The sequence below is a fragment of the Pseudochaenichthys georgianus genome, chromosome 8 (genome assembly GCF_902827115.2).
Source record: "Pseudochaenichthys georgianus chromosome 8, fPseGeo1.2, whole genome shotgun sequence".
Classification (NCBI taxonomy): domain Eukaryota; kingdom Metazoa; phylum Chordata; class Actinopteri; order Perciformes; family Channichthyidae; genus Pseudochaenichthys; species Pseudochaenichthys georgianus.
Window position 1 is genome coordinate 29,260,473 of NC_047510.2, and position 25,615 is coordinate 29,286,087.

Genomic DNA, 25,615 nt, shown 5'->3' on the forward strand with positions numbered 1-25,615 from the left:
ACACACACACACACACTCGCTGTTTACGATAACCAGACACCTGCACTCACAGATAACCACCACTAACCTACATACAAGTTTTTCTTCCACCTGAACAAACTGTACATAAACACAACGCACAAGGGGGGCTTTTTAAGCGGTAACTGACGACTAGAAACACACTCAGAAAAGCAGACTGTCTACCGAATGATACTGAAGCCAAGTGAACAATAAAGGAACATATGTATAGTGACAGAGGTGAGCGGATGATCTGTTGTTAGGACCAGTTATTCCTCAGGTGAAAAGCTGAACCAGAATCTCACCGTTAAAGTGCTTTTGTTTGTATATGTGTAATCAAATCCCCTTTGTTATAACTGGATCCATGTCCCTGAAGGAGTAATGGGTCAAAGTGAAAGCATTGTCCGTGTGCACTCTCTAGGATTTGACCTACGCAACACCCCGTTTCTCTTTGAGTATCTTTGGATGTATCAGTTTTCGAATCAGTCACAGGAGCTACGTCTGCCCTCATGACTGAAACACTTGGATCACCAGAGAGCAAAGTTCTGTTTCAGCATTCAGGGAAATATCGCTGCAGTCATCCTGCTGACTCCTAACTCAACTCATGAAGGAGGAGGTTTCCTGATGTTATTTGAAAAAGTTCATTTCTTAGAAATAGTTGTTGCTGTCATCATGATTTAAACCATTTTGACATCCTTATTCAACTTGTATTTTCTTTGATATCAATAGTATATGAAAAACATAATTGGGATTATAGTGTAGTTCAAATAAACAGGCGAAATTATATCATTAACAAAAACAAGATGTTTCGATCGGATAATAATAGTAATAGATTACATTTGTATAGCGCCTTTCAAGGGACCCAAGGCCGCTATACATGGTAAACAAACCAACCATAATACAGATAATACAATGAACATTCGTCCGTCTTGAATCCCGAGAAAACATTGGATGTTTATATTTGGAATTAATCTAAATATCCTGTCTTTTCTATTGTAAATGTAGATCTTTAGTGATTTGAGTTTGTCTTTTTTAATGTCAAAATGTTATTCCATTAGCACTGCAGTCACCGATTTAAAAACACTTTCATAATTTCAGTAGTCAAGTGTCAGTGTAGCGGTGTCAAACAAGGAAAATGTTTTCAAATTGATAAAGTAGCTAATAATGACTCTGTAAAGAAAAGAAGGAATCAGCTAAACTATTATTTGAATAGGAAACCACTGATTTGCTGTTTTAATAAATTGTTACTTGGATTCATTTCACCAGGATTAACATATTTGGCATTTTATTTTAATGATAAGTCTGTTACTTCTAGCTGGAAGTTTCAATGTTCACTTTAATGTCAAGAGGAGCTGTTGATGAGTAGATACGTATCATACAAAGAAGAAACTAAATATGTCCTGTACACTTAGACGCTAAACGGTGCATTTCCAATCAACTCGTGTTTCCTGTCCAGTATTTCCTGTTGTGATTCAAAATGCCACATTGTTGATGTGACGTCATTTAGGAATTCCTCTCCCACAATGTGAGGATTTGTGCACAATGCTTGGAGTGACAAGTCAGGAAGAATTGTCCTGCGATAAGAAACAGCCTTATTTAAAGAGTCCCTCGTCTAGTGCATGCAAAGAGGAATATTGTAAGTCTAGATATATGACCTTGAACGCAAAGAACACCTACAGCATTATCCCCTCTGAAAAGGATGATTATCAGAGTGTCGTGAGAGAGCAAACATTTCTATCGACTGTTGTTTTTAAACTCTGCACGCACAGACCTGCATGGACAGATGAGTCAGCTTCATGGTCCGTGATACGACTCAGCATTTGACCAAGTGGTAAAGAAAAGGAAAATCAAAAAGAGGGAACTGGGGAAAATAACAATCTTTTCTGGACACACGGTTTAGCTTGTTAAGCAAAGAACTATGAGGCGAAATAGAATCACATTGCAAGACTGTTAAAGGGAGTGATTGTAAATTAAAATATATACCGTACTTTTCGGACTATAAAGCGCACCTGCATATGAGCCGCAGCAGCTAAATTGTCCGTCTGTCTTGCTCTCGTTCTGTCTCTCGGTTCCACTTTTACTTTGGCGCGCTACCTGTCTCACTCTTTTCCGGCCTCCAGCTTTTCCTGCTGGAGCCCGCCGCTTAAAGGTGGCGGGCGCGGACCGGTCATAGAGCCCATAGTGTTAAAGGTGGTTAATTGTACCTATAAAATCCATAGATTTAGGAGGTTCCCTAGTGGCCGTTAGCTGTACAAAAAAAATGGAGGGAAAAGTCGCGGTTTATAGTCCGAAAAGTACGGTAATTGTAATTATAAGGTCTATTCAGATTATTCCGGAAATTGTAAAACATAAAAGGGGACTTGTGTTGAATTACCTTTCCTGTATCTCAATTTCAATGTTACGGGTCTTTATCTTTACTTTCAGTAGTCCACCACGTAAAACATTCCAGAACAGTGTGTCGATGGAGCGGTTCAACTTGTCACAAAAGATGCCTTTGCTTAGTTTGACTTTATTCGCAGATCTTATTGTATAAATGCTTCTGAAGTGTTCACAGCTGCTGAGTTTTTCTTTCATTTAAAGGGTGTGAAACGGTCCCTCCAAATACTCAGCTCTGTTTTTAACTGGCTTTCGTGTTTCATCATGTCATCCCAGGGCGAGGAGATCTTTCTGGACATGTTTGAAGATGAATACAGGAGCATGACGGTGAGTGAGCCTTCATTTGATATGACTTGTTTCGGCTCTTTGTTCGCTTATTGAACATGTGTGTGGGATTGTCTGTAATATTGCACATATTTGTGTTGCAGAGTAAACCTCTGAACGTGGAGTATCTAATGATGGATGCATCGGTGCTGCTGCCTCCCACCGGGACCCCTCTGACCGGCATCGACTTTGTCAAAAGACTTCCCTGTGGGGACGTGGAGAAGACACGCAGGGTACGTCCACACACACAGTCCACTTGTTGAACACTTACACCTAAAAACAATGGCTTCTTAAGTCTGAAAGATAACAATCTATTGATTCTGACGGTGATTAAACAACCTTGTAGGATTGGTTTAAAAGTCTCCCCGATGTTTTCTAATGGGAATATTTGTGGGCCCTTTCACTCTAGTTATTTGTATTGTTTTTTGTAAGGGTCAGCTTCAGATGGTCAGGTGGACAACATAACGTCTCTAACCGTTAGTGTTTCCGTGGCCCCTCTCTGCGCAGGCGATCCGTGTCTTCTTCATGCTGCGGGCCTTATCGCTTCAGCTTCAGGGAGAACCTGAGACACAGCTGCCTCTGACCCGATCTGAAGACCTCATCAAGACCGACGATGTCTTAGACCTCAGTAAGACACACAGAAACACACACACCCACCAAATCCCAGACAGAAAGCTACAGGACAGCTGCCATGATTATTTATAAATCATCAATCACTTCAGGGTGGTGTGCATACCGTAAAAGACTAAACTAATTCCAGGTAAAAGTAAAACCTAAGAATTCAAAGAAAGACAATAACAGACCCTTGCCCTTACACTCTGCCATGCATCACTGACTCGCTCTCCTTCTGACTCTCTGTGCATAAGACAGCAGGAGATTAAAAACACAACTGTGTGAGTGTGGTCTTAATAATACCTTAACATGTGCATTTTAAAAGAATCACAACCATATAGACAGTCACGCACACACACACATACACACACACACACACACACACACACACACACACACACACACACACACACACACACACACACACACACACACACACACACACACACACACACACACACTCACACTCGTGCTCCATCTCAGTTTCCCACACACTGAGTTGACCTGAACACTCTCCTGTTACGGAACACAGGTGTGTGATGATGCTATCGAAACTAGCATGTGGTCTGCTCTGCTTTGAAGGATATCAGTTAGGTGAACACGAGTGTTGCACCGAGTTTGCAAATCTTCTTTTGTGCTGACATGTAGGTGCATGTGTTTGTAAAGCAGAAGCTTTGACTACATTTAGCAACACAACCCAAACAATAAGCAGTATGGGTTAAATATGTGTTTATTCATTGTGTTTAACCTCCAACTCTCACAAGGACCCAATATCTCCCTGCTCTTTAATCAATAAGATGTGAAGTAACGAACAATGTTGGTGTCTGCCAATTTGTCTGCCAATGTTTTAAAATGTAAATCAACATCATGTACATACTGTTAACGGTTTAGTGCCTGAAAGCAGGTGTTTTTGTACCTACCGTGTCTGATCATTTAAAAGGTTGTCCTTTAAAAATCTCATACCATTAAATCCTTAATTACCAGTTTATTGGTAACACCTGTACAATTGAATTGAATCCAGTACAGATGTCCTGGTATCCAACTGTTGACATAAAAATGTGTCTGTGCTGTCAGTCAGACCCTTTTAATGTTCTCATCTACAGGAGACCAAAAGTGAGGTTTTAATCATACCTGCTCTTTGATTGTTTACTAAAAACGGAGTATTAGGCCGCAGTTGTCTCATCATCTCGGAATCCTGCGATACAATTTTCTTAGAACAAATGAAGGATGTTCAACCTACTCTTAAGGGGCTGCTGATCTAACACTGTTTAAATGAGTAATCGTTTAACTAAGCTGAAGAGTGTCCTCGGGTCAGCTTCTGAATCCCTGGAATGAAGTGAGTATTATTAGCAGATCACTCGCTGGTTTTTTATGTGTTGTTGTAGATGTGAGTGTGAATCGTCTAAATGTGTCAGCATGGCTCCCTCCATACGTCAGCTAGTGCTATAAGTTAGATTAGTGTTTTAGAGATGTACATCTCCTTTTTATAGCATCTTTATTACTGCCCTGTTGAACTTTATTACCTTTGTCCCTAAAACAATTAAAAGGCCATATTACTTTCAGTTTGAGAGTAGACAGGAAGGCCGGCCCCCTCTTCTTTGAAACGAGTTTCCTCATTATTTTTATTTCAGGTTTATTTTAATTAGCAGAACATCTCAGACAGAAAGTGTGGGTTTACCATAAAATCCCCAGTATGTCACACTGTGGATATTTGGTTTATTTAATGATGCAAACAGAAAGTCTCTTTTCCTCTTTTTCACTTTCTTTGCGCTATTCCTTTTATTCTGTATTTGTATACAGTCAGGATTTAAAAAAGCGTAGTATTACATATATTTGGTAAAAGGTGATCATACTGGTGCCACTGATGTTACTGGTGCCACTGTGTCACATAATATGTATATATTTACTCTATTTGTGATGACAAATTATTAAAAATCGTGGTAGGAATATTAATAATATCACTTCTTCACTAGAATTGTACCCGTAGAGAAGAGTTCATTGTAAATTCCACAGGCGTGTTTACGTAGCAGTGATGACTGTGCCGTCTGTGGCATATTTAGATAGTCATGGCCTTTTAAGTCTTATCACATCATCTGTGATGACTGAGCTGCAGTTTCAGTACTATTTGGAAACGCCATTGGTTTAACGATTAAAACCTGACAGATGTGGCCTGATGAAAGGATCCGATCAATGACACAGATAAGATACGGAGAGGCTCCATTATAAGCTTGTATCCATAACTGACCTCTTTTTATTCATGAAAGACTTTCCACTTATGTGATTGATATTTTTGTTATGGAAGCTCCACTTTAACAATGCTTTTAATCACGTAGAATCATCTATTATTTCTTAATTTCCCTTTTCATGGAGGGGAATCAAAAAAAATCTCTTGACTTATCGATGGAAACTAAATCTTTTGAAACTGAAGGTCTCCCTTTAGTTTTACTTTCAAGTCTTATTCCGTGGTTGAAACTGTGAATGTTTTAATAATTCCAAATGCCTCTTGAAAGCATCCGTAGAAGATTTAGGAGCTGTCATTTCAGGTGTGAAATATCTTCCAGTCATTTTCTGTCTCTTGAAAAGAAAACGATCAAGTCTTTGTTAAACACTAGCCAGATAACCAGGAAGCTTAACTCCACCCACTGCTTCTTGGTTTACAAAGTCACTTTCATTTAAGCAAGTTGGTTGACTAAGAACACTTACAGAGTACATGTGAGGAGAGGAAGGGTTTTTCCTCGTGGGTTAGTTAGGGGACTAAGACACGCAACCTTCCACCCTCACACTCCTCTTTCTGACCATTACACTTCACACCATCTTAGGTAGAATCAAATAACTTGCCTGTATGCTGTGTCCGTGGAAGAGAAGTGTCATGGTGCTCATCATCAGGAACTGTAACACATATGTGCTTCAGGAAGTACCAATTACAGCTGCAGAATTAGCCACAGATGTTCTTCAAATCCCAATATTGAATAGTGCAAAATACAGTAAAGGCTAAATATTTGATTATTTAATAATTCCGAGGTACGGATCTGGATCATTGCATCTAATGTCGCCAGCCATATTTCAATGCAGTATCATCTTCTATAAATACATCTATACATCTTGCAGCCTTGGTACCAACTCTTGGTTGCGTACATGTATCAGACCCAAGTGCATACAAAGACACTAAATTCCAGTGATGAGTGAGGATCGGATGTCTTGTGTATTTCAAAAGAATATGCCTCCCTTATCTCTTGAAGAGGAAAGAGATGAGAAGTTTGCAACTAAACCCAACCACATGCTTTGTCAACAGCAGTGAATACAGTCACTCTATTGACTACCTTCACTACTGTTTGTGAAAGCTGGCAGGTTATTTAGGCCAAGTTGATCGCTTGGGGAAAACAGGGAGTGGTGGAGCTGGCAGCTGTTGTCTTCAGATGAAGTCATATATTGCCTGGTCGCCTAGTTTGGTTGTGTCATGTCGTAAGAGCATGCCTTAACGATTTACATCCGCTAACATCTAAATTCCATTTAGCCGTTAACTTCTGTTATCCGTTAGAGGTAAGGAATTAATTTGAAAAATAATTGATTAAGAGTTGGAAAACCACATCTTGAATTGAAATATGATTCCCTGAAATGTATCTGTTGGGGGGGGGGGGGGGGGGAAGTACTTTCTAAACAAATTCACTGAACAGATGCAATTTGTAGTTGTTAAATGTCTAAAATAATTGAGCTATTTGGTCAGAGATGACCCGCCCCCGCCTTTTTATAATGTCAGAAGTCAAGTAAATGTTGAGTGGTGGGAGGGTTCTTTCCCCAGCTGGTCAGGGGGTTCAAGCTATCAAACTTCCCCTGAAGTCTTACACCTTTTTGGTTTTCAGCATGGTGTTGCTGACGTAGTAAACCGGGGACTACCTCGCCAGCTGCAGGTACTTTACCCTGCTCTCTGTTTCAGTGGGTAACACAAGTTCCTGGTAAACCACGCTGCTATTTTAATATTGGTTAGGCAGAAGGTTGTTAATAACAGAAGGCCACATGTATGATGTATACAACAAGCCACAATTAGGTCATCAACAGATGTTACAATTGTGCAAATAATAGAATAGTTCCTCCAGAGGAAACACAATGCTGTACTGGAAGCAGCTAGTGAAATACATAGACAAATCCCAAGTGTACTGAAGGACATTGATCCAGCCAATTTCAAACTATTAAAGATGGATTGGTCAGGATTCTTAAGAAGGGAAGCAGAGATCATCAACCTTAGAAAGAGGAAGAGACATGAGTCAAACTCTTGGGAAGGAAGAGAAGTTCATTAAGATCGGTGCGTCACTGTGGTTCTACCAGTTTGCATTTAGAGCCAGACAACAGTGGGCGAAATTAAGACCAAAACCAGAGGTCTCAGATCAGATCTTCAGTTCCACTGTGTGTGTGTGTGTGTGTGTGTGTGTGTGTGTGTGTGTGTGTGTGTGTGTGTGTGTGTGTGTGTGTGTGTGTGTGTGTGTGTGTGTGTGTGTGTGTGTGTGTGTGTGTGTGTGTGTGTGTGTGTGTGTGTGTGTGTGTGTGTGTGTGTGTGTGTGTGTGTGTGTGTGTGTGTGTGTGTGTGTGTGTGTGTGTGTGTGTGTGTGTGTGTGTGTGTGTGTGTGTGTGTGTGTGTGTGTGGTGTGTGTGTGTGTGTGTGTGTGTGTGTGTGTGTGTGTGTGTGTGTGTGTGTGTGTGTGTGTGTGTGGTGTGTGTGCATAATACGATGTTAAGTTTGGAAGAAACAACACGATAATCATTGTTTTAGGATTAGAAGGCAGCGTCAATCCCATTCTCGAGAACACGACACGCCTTGTGAGATTTTATTCGAGAACATACACTTGGACTGAAGGATTAACTCATTAACCAAATGTCACTGACTTCCCAATAATCAGCATGCCAATTATGACATTTAAAATATCTCTAATAGGATTATGACAAAGTGAGGACATGTTGGACGGACATGTCCAAATATGTCAACTTGAATACAGGGCTTTAGTTCTAGTTTCCAAAGTTGCCATGTATTTTGTTTTTCAACAAGGTCTTTCCAAAGAACGTTAATCATTGTTTTATCTGAATGTCGTGGACAAAATTGAAAATAAGTGAGCTGTTTAAAATAGAGTTTCCTCATTCTATGTGAGGTGTGGTTTTGGGCAGCGTCTTCCCATCACCATGATTATTTGTGTTTGTGGCGGAAGTTTATTGTTTAAATCAGCAAGTTTTTGCATAAAAACTCTTTCAATGCAGTTTTACAATGAGCAAGTGAAAGTCTCTCCATGTCTACGTTTCAATCTACTCTTTGACCTTTCTTAATATATTACTCTATATTTTACAGCAAAGACAGTCTGTCATGGATCTAATCAAGACTTTAGCCTCTTTAGAAAAAGGACACCTCCCTAGGGAGGCGCCCAGGTGGAATCCTAACTAGGTGCCCGAACCACCTCAACTGGCTCCTTTCGACGCGAAGGAGGAGCGGTTCAACTCCGAGTCCCTCCCTGATGACTGAACTTCTCACCTTATCCCTAAGGGAGACGCCAGCCACCCTGCGGAGAAAACCCATCTCGACCGCTTGTATCCGTGATCTCGTTCCTTCGGGCATGACTGTTGCCCATTAGTTAAATAAAAATGGTTGTAATTTCCTACTTATTAGAGCTTTAAATCTATATTCCTGCCATGGTTGTAAAGAGCAAATCTGCTAAGTTGTGGGTGCAGAACATTGATCCTAACAGGTGTTTGGAACGTATTCAGCCACACCTGAACTTGGGTAAACCTTGCAGTTGTTTGACCTTCATGTTGTCCTTTGTTTTTCAGATAACAGTGACCTTATAGCCTGCATGGTGGTCAGTAAAGATGGAGGCCAGGCGCAGAGGTTCCTCGCTGTCGATGTGTACCAGATGAGTTTGGTGGAGCCAGAAACCAAGCGCCTCGGATGGGGCGTGGTGAAGTTCGCCGGCCTTCTGCAAGTAAGACTAAGTCGCCGTGTGCAAGTCTGTTTGGATGCGTCTTTATTAAAACCATTGATCTGTGTCTGTTCCTCCTCTTTTAAATTATTTTCATGTTTTAATTGTATGTATTCCTTCTACCTTAAACATATACTTTCATTTTTTATTTCCCATCCTGTTTTTTCTTCTGTCCGTGCCACTCTGTTGTGCATACCTTTATTCATCAGATGTTACATTTCCTGTTTAAGTTTCCTTGGCACTTTATCTCATTTCTTTCACACGATGATTAATAAAAAGTAAGCATATGTAATGGGAGAGACCACTTACGTAAGCGAGCATGTTTCGTCGTTCTTGGTCAGTATGGCCTCAGATAAGATGAAGTGATATTGCTTATAATTTTCTAAAGAAATTCTGTCATGGGAACACATGCCGTGTGCTGACGTTGCGAAACAGATATTGTGATTTTACAGCTCTGTATTTTGAATTTGCGTGATAAAATGTTTCCTTCCTTTTTCTACTTTATGAATATCTTGTTGTTTTGAACTTTGAATTGCCACTGAGGTCAAAAGTTTAAGTCACTTTTCATCCACTTGACTCTCGTCTATTATGTCTATACTATAAATCTATTCTTTATGTCCTACTAATTCTTGTTTTTGTCCCGCAGTTTTCTCATTATTGGCATTCACTTTTTTTATTCAGATGTTTTTGTTGGCCTCATTCCCTCTCTTGCTTTTAAATCTCTGTAACGCTCTCCCCAACTCTTTGTTCCCCCTCTCTTCTTCTTCCTCTGCCTCTCTCTCAACAGGACATGCAGGTGTCTGGCGTGGAGGACGACAGCAGAGCGTTGAACATCATCATCCATAAGCCCAGCGCCAACCCCCACGCCAAGCCCCTGCCCCTCCTGCAGGCCAACTTCATCTTCGCCGACCACATCCGCTGCATCATCGCCAAGCAGCGGCTGGCCAAGGGTCGCATCCAAGCCCGACGCATGAAGATGCAGAGGATCGCAGGTGATTCAACAGCAAGCCTCTGGCCTTGTTGGTTCAACGGTCTCTTTCCTTTTTCCACAGAACAGCTGTTTTTGAGAGGCTTCTTTAACCGTACAGTGGAAATCACAGGAGATTTCAAACGGGAAGCAATGGATGAAAATAAAACTTCATTAATGTCCAACCACAGTTTATCAACTTCTCGTTTATGTTTAACAAGCACTGAAAGTCCCTTCACAAACTGATGAAGCTAAATCAATAGGTTGAATAATTTGTCATCACTTTATTACATTTGGTAGAAGTGAAACTACTCTCCAACCGCTAAAACGCTCCATAGCATCAGTCGTTTCCCTGATTAGACAACGTCCTTCTTCTCTTGGATATCAATTCCTATTAATCCGTTAATAACTGTTGTGTTTTCTCAAATGACTTCCTCTGCCTCCAGTTCCTTTGTACTCTAAATACTGATGGATTTACCCATCGGTCACTGGTACTTCCTCTCCTGATAGTCTGGTTCTTTTAAATGACGCACAAAACTAATAACAGATATCTTACGTCTCGCCGGTGCTGCAAAGTAAATAAGGATGTCATATTCTCTCATTGACTAAACAATCACACATACAAAAAACAATGCTTAGTTTATTGGAAACTAATCATAGTATAAACCCAAAGCGTTTGCGTTTCGTCAGCCCCCCTTCCTGAAGCTTTACCCTATAACCATGGTGTGCCTGAAGGCCTCTTACACTCTCTGCCTCTCTATGTTGCAGCTCTGCTGGACCTGCCGGTGCAGCCCAGTGCATCGGAGGTGTTGGGTTTCGGTCAGACCTCCAACGCTTCACCCAGCGGGCTGCCTTTCAGATTCTACGAGCAGTCGAGACGGTCGCCCAATGACCCGACGGCGAACAGAGCCGTGTTCGCCTCTGTAGACAAAGTACCAGGTGACCTACAGATCAACAGCTTCCACTGCCTACACACCCCTCTGCCTTATCCTTCTGCATCAGAGGCGCATGCTTTCATGCAACCCTCTCTGATTATATCTAGACATACTAAAGCCTAGAAAGATAGTTAGATGAGAATATGATCCGATTGATCATGAAACAATGACGGTAAGCTCAGGCGCCTGGTTGACACACGCTGGATTCTTTATGAAAAATATAAATAATATAATCTTTCTTCTTTCTCAGAATGTTGCCATGACCTTTAACCAAAATGGTTATAGAAACGTATGTGGCAAAGGGTTAGAGATATGATCTTCAGTGTGGAAGTGTAACACTACGTCGATTGGGAGAGTCGGGTTCGAGGCTTTGCAAAGAAAAACAACTCCTGAGAAAACAGCTGAAAACTCTGCTTGCTTTAATAAAGTTCATGGAATTCATTTTTTGTTAAATACCATTTTCGATAGTTGAATTTCAGGTTCACTTCTGTTGCCTTTTGTGTTCCTGCTAACGCCCAGGTTTATATTACCTGCTGCAGATCATGAGTCTTTGTTCGTCGGTATAAAACATGAAGCTCCTAGAGCTAGGCCACATTCCTATTAAAACAATAGCTTCTATTTGAGTATAGAAATGTGTTTATCACCCTTTTTGTGTGTGTGTGTGTGTGTGTGTGTGTGTGTGTGTGTGTGTGTGTGTGTGTGTGTGTGTGTGTGGCAATTATTCAGACTCCAGTTGTGTCCTTAAGTTGGCAGGTAATATAATGTCCCAGCCATGGTAACTCATGACTGTGTGTGTGTGTGTGTCCATGTTCAGGTTTCGCAGTGGCTCACTGTGTGTCGCACAGTCCCTCGCCCCTCTCCTCCCCCTCTCCTCCCTCCAGTGGGAGTGGGAGCACAGGACGATGTGACTCTGTTACTGCGAGCACTGTCTCGGCTCAGAGCCCCACAGGTAGCTCACACACAGCACAAACACACATCAACACACAAAGATATAGAGCCAAATGTTACCCTTTTCTGTTTGGCAATTGTATTTACTGACTTTTCTTTTCCTATCTTTAAGCTGGAGAATATCCTGTAAGATTATGCAAATCAATAATTTTAGAAAAATGAAATCCTACGGACAACAGGAGACTAAATGAACAATGTATTGATGCACTCTTTATGGAGCTGAGGAGTTGTCAACACAGTATGTGTGCACTATACAGCACGCACAGATGCATCCTGTATAGTAACGTATACACTCAGTAGGTGTCTGTGCTGTGCATATCGCAGGGTCACATGGGGGGCGTTTACCCGTTTCTTTGTAAATGTAATTCATCACACGTCTGCAATTCAGAGGAACTGCTGAACCTGTTAGGCGTGTACCATACGGCTGTAGATTGCTGCTATACGTAACTCAGGGCGTATGCACACAAAGCTCTGTGCGGAGCTTTCACCGGTGACCCCTCAGCTCAGGTGAACTGATCCCAGAGCAGGTGAAAGGCACACCAGGTGCAATGAGATGGTTATCTTGATACAATTAAAAGGGTTCCTTACTTTTCCACCATTTTTGTTCATCTTTTTACATCATACAATTAAAGAAGAAGAAGAGCTGGTTAAAAAAACAGACACTCATCAGGAGATTTTGTGGAATTTGGTACAGATTGTATGTAAGAAGTAACTCAAAGGCTGTACTGTAAGATGCCACAAAAACGCATTATTTAATAACTGAATCTTAACCACAAGACCTGTGTTTTCAAATGTTTTCTTAGTAAATGAGTGTGCATGATATCATTCAATATAGGGCTGTACGATATATCATGTCGTGACGATAATAAATATTAATAATATTTTTTTTTTATATATATATTTTACGACGTGCGATATTGAGTAGGCAAATTAACTCAAACACGTCATGTTACAATTATTTTGCTGCTTGCTTCAAAAGGAAAACTTGCACGGCTCTCATATCAGGGGTACTTGAGTGAGTGACAGCAAACCACCAATCACAATCACATCTCCAAAGCAAACGGACCCGGTGATTAAAGGTAAAAACACTGAATAAAGTCGTTTCATGTGTTTCTCCAGGGCAGTTCGGCGCTGCTAACCGAGCTAGCTCAGCTTGTTGCTCTGATAACTTAAGGCCCAATCCCAAACCACTCCCTCGACCCGACCCCTCCGTGACGGAGTGAACTCCGTCTGTAGCCACACTCGCAGCTCAACGAGGCTCCTCCTGTCAGATGGAGGGAGTAAATACAGCAGCAAGCTTTGGGACGGCCTCCTCTCTCTGGCAGAAACAGGAAATGCCGTAACTATGTAACAACGGTTTCAAATCAGCATCTCTTAGACAAAAAATTTAAATTAATAACTCAAATAAAACTCCAAACATCTTTCATTGTGTGTTTTTGTAAAGCTCTTTTTTAAACCTGATGTTTATAAGCTTCTTAGTTTTTGCAACAGTCTGTAAATATACACAACTTTATAATAAAATGCACACATTTACCTTTTTCTAGACTAAACACAGGTTTGATCCTAAGTTAAAACATATGAGGTCATCATGAGGTTGTTAACATCGCAGTTTATCAGTGGATGTTTGCTGTAAACAGCGTGTTTCCTGACGGACACACACAGCGTGACTCCAGTCAGGTAGAGACCGGTCTCCAGTCAGCACCGCTGCAGACTCGCTGTTTGAGGGCTTGATAGCCCACTCCCCCTCCACACCGCTCCACACTCGTTGCTTTGGAACAGCCCTCTATATGGCGGACCCTCCGCGTGAACGCGCAAACGGAGGGGTAGGGTGTAGGGGGCGGTTTGGGAATGGGCCTAAGATCCAGACGTCCGTGACTAAAATCCTTCATCCGGTTGAATATAGTTAGAAAAATAGCAATCGTATAGCACTAAAGTTCAAGAAAGGATGTTTGCAGACAAAAAAAACTGTCTTTTCTTCAATTCCTGTATTTTTTCATATCGCAATGTCAGTTTTTCCCAGTATCGTGCAGCCCTAATTCAATACATCTTTCAAACCTACAAATGAATTGACCTCTAGAGTTACAGACTCTAAGTAAACCAAGTGATTTATTCAAATGAAATAGACCTGACTTTGATTATTGTAAACATTTCTTTGTTGTGTCTTTCATACTGCACCCTTACACTTTAACAAAGTAAGTGTACTAACACAGTAGAAGCTTATTTAGTTCTGCCCACTGTTCAACCAATAGTAACTAATGCTGCTGCTGCTGCTATCACGCTGTGCACTGTGTCCACCCTGTCCCTCCTTATTCTGCACTGATGAGTAACTTTGTCAATCATGTCAGGCTCCTTGAAATTGATCTGCTTATCCTAACTCTTTAAATATGAAACAGTAGGAGGGACTCGGTGAACACGCTGTGCGGTTTCACTCATCAGTCTGTGTGTGTCTGAGTGCATGTGTAGACCCCTGTAGTAACGACATAAAGCTTCCCGCGTGTGTCCATGTGCTAACCCCAAAGGTGCTAAGCTTCCCACTCAAATTGATCGTGATAAGTTTGATGTTGTAGGCAAAGGATTTCCTGAAATGATTATGATACTTAATTTGGAGATCATTTTGGAGTCGGTACTCAGGATCAGGATCTGAGTCATTTAGATGTCTCCTTTTTAGAGTGAAATAAAAGAAAAGAGGGTTTAGAAAAGCATCATGTTTACCCGCCTCACTCTGCTCTCCTTTCAGATGATGCTGCTTTTCTGGAGCACCCCCCCCCCTCCTCCTCGGTTGGAGACGGGGAAGGTGGAGATGTAACGCTCGTCTCCTCTGCCCCAGTAGCGGCTCTGGCCCCCAGCCTCACCCCGGCGTCGCAGCCCACCATCTCCCTCCTCACCGACAACAGCGCAGAGACCCTCAGCGTGGAGTCGCTCACTCTGCTGCCCCCCTCAGACTCACCCCACCTGCACCCCTGCACCAGCCACACCCCCGCCACACTCTCCCTCCAGAGACCAGACGCCGCCATCGCAGAGGAGGAGGAAGAGGAGGATGATGAAGAGGGGGAGGGAGACAGGAAAGAGGAGGAGCTGCAAGAAGAAGACGGTTCGCCTGAGGAGGAGACGGTAAGAGAGGAAACCACTGACGAGGCTGCGAAAGAAGTGGAGGAAGGAGATGAAGATGCTCCTGTAGAGGTGAACTCAGACCAACAAGCCACAGAGTATGTAACAGAAGACGCAGACGTACACAGTGACACACCAGACTCCCCTGAACTGGATTAACCCACAAACACACACACACACACACCCACCCATGTTCATGCACTTAAACATATCTCTCACACACTGAGAAGACGGTGAAGTGTGATAGTTAAAGTACCCAGCTCTGCTGCAGTATATTTTCCCGTTGCGACCTGTAGATATTCATCAGAGGATTTGGAAGCATTTCAGCATTTGCACATGAAGGAAGACTCTTTTTACTCCGAGAGAACTATTCCAGGAAGGCTTAAAGCACATTTGGGTTTCCGAGCACTTGAGTGTGTCCGGTTGTGTTTTCAGCGAGCGTGTGTAAAGGCGCGCAACCAGCAACGTTTTTTACTCATAACGATTGTTTGTCAGCTCAGAGACACACACACACACACACACACACACACACACACACACACACACACACACACTGCACTGTGAGGTGTTACAGACCTGTTCTAGGTTTGTGTCTTTCTTTCACCTCTAATGATTTGTGGCGGTAGTCACTTCGATGCTAACACACAACACACATGCTGTACACACAATACAGACAAAGTCAGCTGCACTTGCCTTCAAACTGCTGTGTGTCACACCCGTTAGCAGTTACTGCCACCTAGAACTGCCATTGGGTGGTGTGTGTGTATATGGGCTCTGATGATTTATTGACCTAGGTTGTGTGTGTGTTTTTTACTTTTTGTTTTAGGTGTAAAGTTACCTACCTAGTTACCTACCTACCTAATTTCCCATTTACTGACATCTTGCAGCATTTGATGTTAACCTGAAATTTAAAGTGCTCTAGTAAACGTGGATTTATTCATCTCGGGATGAGTGTGAAAGCAGCTTTTTGAATGTCATCACAGCCAGCACACCCTCTGTGTCCGTAGTGTCCATCTCTTGGGCTGACAGTTTATCGCGGCTTGCTCGAGTGCCGTGTAAAACTTGTTTTTTGGTTTTTCCGATATGCAACGGTAATCAACAGACTTTGACCTCATTGGATTTTCTTTTCTTTTCAATGTCTACATCACTAACCCTCTTCCCGTATCCAACTATCACCAATCAGCACCCTGACTGAGAGAATAATTGATTTGAAGGATCTGAATGGAGCCGATTAAGTGGTACAGCAGTTATATAATATGGATAGCCATTCACTGAGTAGTAGTCAATTATTCACAGAGTCAGGCGTTCATTCATGTCGTTTCCATCTGTCGCAACACCGGTGAAATTATGTTTTACTCATCTAAAATAATGAGTATTTTTGATATAATTAGGAGTATAGATATAAAATAAAAGGTGCTTAATTAAATTCTGACAGTATCGTAGAGGGATGTAGTTTAATATATATCAGGAATGTTAGACTTTAAGAGACACCATTTGAAATAACATCCATTTCTTCAGTTCTACACACTACTATAACACTGGGTTGAATGTATCTGCTGGTGACCCCTCAGACACTGACCTGAGTTCAGTTTGACTCTCCATGACTGTGTTTTAAGTGGATCAATGCTCTCAAAACGCCATTTTCTGGTTGGAAAGACCTGTTTTATAACCCTAGGAAAATCCCACAAAAAGAAAAAAAAATACTATAAAATCCCCATCCAACTACCGGTTAACTCTAAAATACCCATCCTCCAGAAAAAGTGCAATTTGTTTAATTTCACGCAAAAACCTAAATCATAATGTAAAGTTTTTGTCTCATCAAAGTTGACTCACAGCTTTAGTTTAAAAGCTGGTCGAATCACCCAGGAAGCAAAAGCTTTCCTGGTAAATGGGGAGTCATTTCTTCAGAAGCTGCTCTGAGGTCAGTGTCCACCTCCTCCCTTAGTCAGCTGAACAAAGCTTTACTAGAGCAATAATGTAAACAGCTAATCAATGAGGGGTGAGATGAATGTAACAGATGACTTATCTCTCTGAACAGCTGTGTTATTACTTCATTTTGAATGGCATCAGTGTATTTGACCCTTATTTCATGACTTGATTTAATCAAAGCAGTGTCACAGATTCTCTAGAACATAAAACTCCTCTAACATCATTTGAATTCCTTTTTATTAATGTCATATTCTCTACTTCCTCCTTTGCTCTTCTTTTTCTGCTGTTATCTTGCATCTAAAGTCTTAATGCTCGACATTTCTTATTTTGTAACTCTGTGCCGTCATCTACAAGTTTATAAAGGAGAAATTAAGAGCAATATATATATTTTTTTGTCCGTCTATTTCCATCTTGCTACTGTAAATAGCAGAAGAATGATAGTGATGATCACTGGCGTGCTGACGAGGCTTGGCACAATTTGTAGAGCAGCTTCTGATGGTTCAAAAAAACATGGCGGCATGTCGCCTGTAACCATTGGCAACCTCTATCCACTCACGTCATGACAAGCTTCCATTATTAAGTCTCTGATTGTAGTGTGTGTGTGTGTGTATGTAATATGTTTATATGCTCTGTAAATGCATTTTGGTTTTAAAAAAACCTGTAATTATTGTGAATTAACTGAAACAGAGGAATAAATAAAGAACTGCAATAAATTATTCTACTTAACGACAGTGATCTGCTGTCTTTGTTTTTGTTTTTCCACTGCTCTTTGTTTTTATATTTGTTCACCTTATCTTCACAGAATCTCACACACACACACACACACACACACACACACACACACACACACACACACACACACACACACACACACACACACACACACACACACAATGACTCTTTGAAGGCCTCCACTGATTGTTTTCAGAAGCTGTAAAACCTGAATTAAACTGAAGAATAAATACAAAATCTAACCTTTTCATAATACTTTGCAAAGGTTTAAAAATGGTGTGACCTGAGTGCGTGTTTGTGAGACAGTGATGACGTTGGGTGACACTTTCTACCTTTGCATCGTGTCGCTGTGGCTGCAACAGGCGCCCTCAGTCCTCTTGTGGTCTGTACATGTCGCTTTATCGCGGTTCCTCTCTTCAGGGAAGTCTGGTTATGTATGCGTAAACATGTGACTGGGTTCCTGGTACTGCAACGATACTAAGATGCTCTGTGTATGTTTTTTTTCTTCTCTGTACTAAACCACAGTCAAAGCATTCAATTGATGTTTTGATCTTTGACAGATTTGAAGATTTGTCGAGTTTACCCTTCATGTTGGCATGTCACCGAGTTTGAAACAAAAGTGGCTAGCACTTCTGAGTATTAGCTTTTGACAAAAGATTAAAATTGTTGTTGTCTGAGGCATGGCCTACTACCACACTGGTGAGCTTTAAGATTAACGTTGTGCACGTTGTTTTCCCTTTAAACAGATAAAGGTACTGGTAGGTACATTGTGTTCCCTCTGACAAAGCAAGGCTCGCAGTTTCCTTTTGTTTTCAGTCTTTATGCTAAGCTAGGCTATCATGTGACTGCCTGTCAAATGAATAGACATTATACTTATTTAGTCAGTCTTCTCAACCCAGCATGAAGTACATTGAGAAAAGTTTTAAATATAAGGTGAGACGTTCTTATTTAGCTATTTTAGAATATTAAACATACACTCTGGATATAGTGGAATCTTGTCTTTAAGCAGCCCCCACATCACAAGTAATGACAAACAGATGAGAATGCTGCGTGGGGTCTGGGTGCCATGTTGGCGGGACGTTGCGCGGCTCGCTGCTGCGAGGAGCGGACAGTGTGAGCTGGGTTCATTTCCTGCTTGCTTCGTGGGGTCTGTGAGACATCGCGAATGGACACGGGAAGGGAGGGGTGCTGAGGGGGCTGCACCACCCCCATCTGCGAGGCTTCACGAGCACCCGCACCCCCAAACGCGCCGCGCCAAAGTTTCGCCGCTGCAAGGCTCCACTAGCACCCCCCCAGCGCGTCACAGTTTTGCCGCTGAGAGAGAGAGTGTGTGAGGAGCTCCACGGATTGGTCCATTTGGGTATGGAAACGTCACTGTAGCCTACCCAGGAAGACAAAGAGAAATGTCCAACGAGGCTTTCTGGGGCAGCATCATCCATGGGCAGCATAGACAGGTATTTTCTGTGTTAGAGTTGTACTTGCTACAGGGTGTACTTTGAGGGTTTGTGATTCTGCAGACCGTTTACATGCAGAAAAACTTCATAACACACAAGGGGACGGGTAATAACCGGAAAAGCATGACGTGTTACCTTTACTACTTGTTAACATTGAACGTTAAGCTTTGAACTTCCTCTTTCACCCTTTCTCACTTTGTCCAAGGCCTTTTCGCAGAGACCTTTCTCTTCAGGTGTCGGTTTTCAATTGTTTTCAGTGGAAGTGTGTGTGTTTGTCTTTATAGGACACAAAACTCCAACCCAGGATTCCTCAGAAAACAGGTGATAAGAACGCAATCACAGAACACTTCACGTTTCACTTCTCTGAATTGTGTGTTAAGTTCTACTAACTGAGAAGCTATGAATGGAACTGCCACGTATGATTCACTCGACACTCCCACACACACACACACACACACACACACACACACACACACACACACACACACGTAACACACACACATAACACATTAAACACACACGTTGTGCTTGAATGAAAAGACAAGATAATAAACAGTTATTACACATAGGCCTACCACTGTTTTTATTACTGACTCATGTTGTACTTTAATGTGAGTTTTGTCCACCTCTGCTCAGCGTCTTCCTCAAGCTGAGATAATTATATCCTCAAACTAGTCAGGTTTTACTTGAATCAAGCTGTGAGTGTTATCTTCATTATTACTCAGCATGATGTGGTTGTGTGTGTGTGTGGCAACATTATTTTAAACCCAAAGCCAATTGAAAAAATCCCCCCAAAGATCAAAAGCCATAAGATAAGGTTTGGTTTTAGCGTTGGAGTTCTTGTTACAAGGAAGAGGTTGGAGGTTTGTTAAAGTTATGATTCCATAACCTAAATTTAGAAATGACTAGCACACTACACTGTCTGAAAAAGAGACGCATGCTCTCAGAGATGTCATGAAACTGAAAATGTTAGAATAATGAATCTGCTTCCTAAAGATAATTTCAGTACGAGCTAAAGCTAATCTCATTTAGCCTACTGCTAACAAACATTCTGTTATACAATGCTTTAAAAACGTCAACAAGTCTTTATTTTACAAATACAATACTTCAGTGCTAATTTAACTAATTAACTGTTAAGTTACATTTTGTGAAATAAATGTCGCTTTCTTGCTAAATTAGACAAGAAGATGTTTCAAATATAAGCTCAAGCTAGCAGCTGGTTAGCTTAGCTTTGAACAAAGACTGCACATTGAGGTGATGGCAACACTGCTCTGTCTGCAGCACATACTCCAAACAGCACCTCTAACATTCATCAGACAAAACATCTCGTTTTTTCAATCCGTCCAATATATAAAAAAAAGTGTAAACCAGCAGAATCCAAGTGACTGCGCCCGGTCAAGAAATAACTAAAACCGATTGGCCTTTACACCTTATTATTTTAAGGATTTAACAAGCTATAGTGGTTTAATTAATGATGTTTGAGGTGGTGGTGGTGGTGGGCAGATGTTGATACCTTTTTGGAGATACTAGGTGCTTTTCCACTCCAGTCTTTATGCTAGGCTAAGCTAAGATAACTGGCTTCTCTACAAACATGATCCCATCTAACTCGCAGCAAGATACCGAGTAGTTAGTAGTATCTGAAAAGTGTCAGGAATTCCCACAAAGGGTTACACAACCATACAAAGAAAACACACTGAATGTTCAGGTTCTCAGCGGAAGAAATGTGCTTACATGTGCTGTTTGGTAATGTTATATTTCACTAGCAGGATATTCCTACATTAAACTTACATTAACTTGATTTATACAGCAGTTGAACTTTTCAACTTGTGGTTAGGACAGGAAAAGAAGTTTCATGAATTTCTGCTGCAATTCTACAACCGTTTTATTAATGCAATGGCTCGATGTAAGAATGTGTAAAAGGTGTGTAAGGTTTCTTCTAAGTCACTGCCTTAATTGTTTTGTACACACCCCTTTTAAGCATTGCCTAATCTCCAAAAACAAGTCTTCAGCAAAGAATTCACCTGGGCTTTGTTCCAATGTGATCCATTGGGACATGTTGATATGTCAGGCAGTGTTTTGTAAATAATGGCAGTCCCTTTGTTAAAAATGTAATCTTTTAAATCTATTTTGCTTACTATACTTTCAAGTACAGGTTGTTTAGAGTAATTTGACATCGTGTAATAGTTTTCTTGTCAAGTTCTTCATCTTTCACCTGCTTTCTTGTAATACTTTGTTTCTGTGCTGCTTACTTGCAGCTGTTTATGTTCTACATATTCAACTTTAACCACAACTCTGAAATGAAACGCACACGTTTAACATTTCTGTCAAACCACTAACCCCCCCAAAATGTCCAACTTCCTCCTGAGGAAATTTCAATCCGAGCTGGGTCCTCTTTATGATAAGAGCACACACACACACACACACACTTCATTATGTGTCACCCCTGCCCCTGTTTCTGGTAAACGTGTGTGTTTAAGCGTAACACTCCATTTACTACCAATGTAACCCAACCCACCTGTCACTTTACCCTACTCAGATGACTCACAGTGGTGACGATACTGTACGGTACCACGTCACACTTCCTGTCTGCCTGCCTGTCTATCCCATAGTCTGTAAAACACTGCAAACAAAGTGTGGATGTGTGAGGGTGTGTGTGTGTCTCCGCCCCTTCTTACACCTACCTCTCCCGCACATGACATGATTTGGGGGAAAGAAACACCACAATCAAAACTAAAACTCCAGCATGGTAAGTTTAAATAAGTTTTATTCAAAATATAATAAAAACATTTTAAAAAAATGATCTGCCTGGCAGATACGTTTGAATAAGAGGTGATGTGCGTCTGCATACAGTACAACTTCACACCAGAACTCGTGACACCAAAACCATCTGACATCCTCGATAATATTTCAGATATCAAATGGTATTCAAGCCCTAAGTGCTGGCAAACATTCATGTGTGATGTAAACATTCAACAACATTAGAGTATTAAAGTCTGCTACAGAAGTCAATTCTTCTTCTTGTGAATCTTTTAACCGTACCCTCCAAAAAGTATGTTGTGTTGATGCTCTCAATGTCCACCCACAATCCACTTTTAGATATTTTTGGGCGACTGGTGGCCACAAACAGGCGACAACGGACCCTATAGTTTGCAATAGAACATTCACATTTGACCCCACTTCTTCATTTATAGCTCTATTGTGTCTGTCTCTTAATGCCGCTTTTCCCGACTTGTTATACTTCCTTGAGAACAGAATGCGATCTCTCCGTGTGCAATACGAGTCTCTGGAGGTAATGTGTGTTGAAATGCCAAGCTCTGTCCTATTATAGACAGCCTTTACTTGACTGTGGTCATGATGTCTCTTGTGAACCATTTTGCAGTTTTTAAGCCCAGGTAATGGACATACTTTCATGTGTGACCATGACAACGCAGTCTTAACGTCCATCGCATTATGAGCAGTCTTTACCAAACACTCCTCCGGTTTACTGTTCATCAGTAAAAAGGTCCTTCTTGAAATGAATAATAATACTATCAAAACTTTGAGAGGCAATCTGGTCACAGTTTGTAAGGGAATTCCATGAGGAAGCCTTGGACAACATGTGTGAGTGGCAGCTCGGACACCTGGCCCCCCCCACACAGCTCCATGATGCGCTTCCTGCACAGCTCCTGCAGTGTCGGCTTCCATTTCCTGTACGGGACGCTCAGGCTCTTCTTGGGGGAATTGATGTAATGCTCCAAGAGGGCGAAGAGCGACGGGAAGGAGCGCTCGTTGCCCGCCAGTGAGAACTTCCGCTGCTTGTAGTCGATGCGCACGCTGACTGGCCCGCTGCTGCCGTGGTAGGACAGCGTGAAGAAGACGTGTTTCTGCCGGCTGTCACGGATGAGGAAGCTTCCCAGAGGAGCGTCCCTCAGCATGCGATGGGCGTCCTCCACTCCCAGAGGGCCCCAGTAGAAGGCGCTGTGTTCAAGCTTGGCTGCTGTGTCCGTAATGATCTTGCAGTCCTCCTTACAAGAGAATGTGGGGAAGTGTGTGAGGTACACCGAGGGGACCGACACCGGCCTCGGGCTGGGATCGTCCCGACGCTGAAGCTCTGACTCTGTTGGCTGAGGGCTGAGAGAGAGCTCGTGCCTAGCCAGCGGTAATGACAGGGACGTTGATGAAGAACAGGATGAGGTTGACGATGACGATGAGGATGAGGATGAGCTAGACAACCTGGTCTTGTCAAGGCCTTCCACTGTGCTGTTGGCTACCATACTACAGGGGAGAGTGGCCCCAGACCCTCTCCCATCTCTGAACACCACACTGACATCCTGAGAGAGAAGAGAAGAAAAGTTATTATTAAAAATCCATTTATTTCCCCATTTAAGTCAGTAAGAAAGAGTTGGATCTTCATGACAAATATATAAAGACGATGGCAGTGAACAACATGAATATGTTAGGCAATGACAATGTAAGGCTCTGATGCTCTAAAAGGGTGTGTGTGTGTGTGTGTGTGTGTGTGTGTGTGTGTGTGTGTGTGTGTGTGTGTGTGTGTGTGTGTGTGTGTGTGTGTGTGTGTGTGTGTGTGTGTGTGTGTGTGTGTGTGTGTGTGTGTGTGTGTGTATACACACACACACAGTGAATGTCTCATTCAAGTTTCCATGGAGCTGTACTGTGTTTTGTATGAATGGAATATGTGGTTAGGTCATAATACAGTAAACTAATGTCAGCCGCACTCAGATTACTGTACACCTGTATACACACATATACTACACATATACACATACACAGTTTGTGGGGTTTATAGCAGAAGCACTTAAGCCTTACTGACTGAAATTCCAGGTTAAATGCAGGCTTGTTTTAGTCAATGACGAATTAATTATTTATTTAACCTTTACATTTTTTAATTGAAAGTAGTGTTTCTGGACATGGTAACTTCAAACATTTATTTTAGATTCCAGGAAAAGGTCATGATTAACATTAGGTGTTTTTTTCACTTCAATGTCATCTAAAACAAATAATGAACCATGGAGAAGGATAACATTTAAAGGACTCATATTTCCATACAGGGGGGGGATTATATTCCCCTTTGGATGAGTTTATTTTTGTAATGTCTGCATTAGCTCACAACGTTTTACAGCTGCTGTTAACATCTGGATAGTGTGTTGCAAAATGAAAACTCCAGCATGTATTTTTGTCTAAAAAGTCAATGCAGTTAAAAAAAAGTGCAATCCCCTTCTTTTCCACTGCCCTCCGCCCAAGGAAAAAAGCAGACATGAATGTTGCAAAGCACCATTTATATCATGCAGAAACCCAAACAGTTAAATGTGTATTTTAAGTTTGAAAGACTTACCGTTTTGTGCTAACAACAGCAGCTGTTTAGTGATCGGTATGTGTGTGTCTGTAATCCCAAAGTGCAAAACACTGAAATGCAATCCGTTTATCTCCTGCAGGTAATCCGTGGCGCAGCGTGGAGTTGTGCGTAAAACACAGTTTGACAGCTCTGACTTTATGGATCTGCTGTCTGTGATGATCTCCACTCGACAAACTACTCTCGTGTGTGTGTCGGTGATAACCAGTCCTTGATTTATAAAGCCTTAGTTCCGCCTCTTGAACAGCCACACAGTGGCAGATCGTTTCCTTGAAACTGCCAGCCAACGAAAGTGAAACCCATGAAGTGTGTGAGCCGTGTGATGTTTAATTTCGTTTCAAGTCATTTATTATTAAGAGAATTTCGTGAAAACCGCAAAGCCACATGACAGCTGGACGCTTACAGAAAGACGGACAGATGCGAGTAATGGCGGCGTTTATATTAAAAGAAGCAATACTGCAGACTAAAAATACTCATTTACAAGTATCAGTCCTGCTTTCAAAATTAAGTAAAAATACAAATATATTGGCATCAAAAATATACTTTAAGTACCAAAAGTATGCGTTATGCAAATGGTACCAGATATTTGTAATTGCTTAATACAAATTATTGGTGCATTAATGTAGTCATAATTTCAATGTTGCACTTGGTAAAGTTGAGGTTTATTTGAATTACATTGCTGGGTAGCTTAACCTATAATAATGTGTGCCAATTTATATTTTGTATTAATAACCTAAATCTGCAAAGTAACTCAATGTAGTTGAGTAAAAAGTCCAACATTTAATGTAAAAATACTAAATACTTTAGATACTTGTAAAGTTCAAGTACCTAAATTGTTTTACTTAAGTACAGTATTTGAGTAATGTACTTTGTTACATTACACTACATTTTATCACTCACCGTTTGAGTGTTTCATTTTTACAGTT

At 41.4% G+C, this 25,615-nt stretch overlaps 2 protein-coding genes across 2 annotated transcripts in view; one reads left to right on the forward strand and one right to left on the reverse strand.

Moving 5' to 3' along the window:
• clec16a (C-type lectin domain containing 16A) overlaps window positions 1–17,874 on the forward strand; it is a 68,323-nt gene extending 50,449 nt beyond the window's left edge. The window contains exons 22-29 of the mRNA XM_071203897.1: window positions 2,650–2,700; window positions 2,802–2,930; window positions 3,205–3,325; window positions 9,118–9,269; window positions 10,054–10,258; window positions 11,002–11,172; window positions 11,983–12,117; window positions 14,854–17,874. Of these exons, the coding sequence (XP_071059998.1) occupies window positions 2,650–2,700; window positions 2,802–2,930; window positions 3,205–3,325; window positions 9,118–9,269; window positions 10,054–10,258; window positions 11,002–11,172; window positions 11,983–12,117; window positions 14,854–15,383 (1,494 nt within the window). The 3' untranslated portion in view covers window positions 15,384–17,874. The remainder of the gene's footprint in view (window positions 1–2,649; window positions 2,701–2,801; window positions 2,931–3,204; window positions 3,326–9,117; window positions 9,270–10,053; window positions 10,259–11,001; window positions 11,173–11,982; window positions 12,118–14,853) is intronic.
• A 4,918-nt stretch (window positions 17,875–22,792) lies between these two features.
• socs1a (suppressor of cytokine signaling 1a) lies at window positions 22,793–24,964 on the reverse strand. Its single transcript, XM_034089270.2, has 2 exons — window positions 24,672–24,964; window positions 22,793–23,649 (listed from the first exon to the last, which is right to left on the reverse strand). Exon 2 carries the CDS (start codon window positions 23,590–23,592, stop codon window positions 22,894–22,896), a length of 699 nt encoding a protein of 232 aa, XP_033945161.1. The 5' UTR covers window positions 23,593–23,649; window positions 24,672–24,964; the 3' UTR covers window positions 22,793–22,893.
• Window positions 24,965–25,615: the final 651 nt, after the last annotated feature.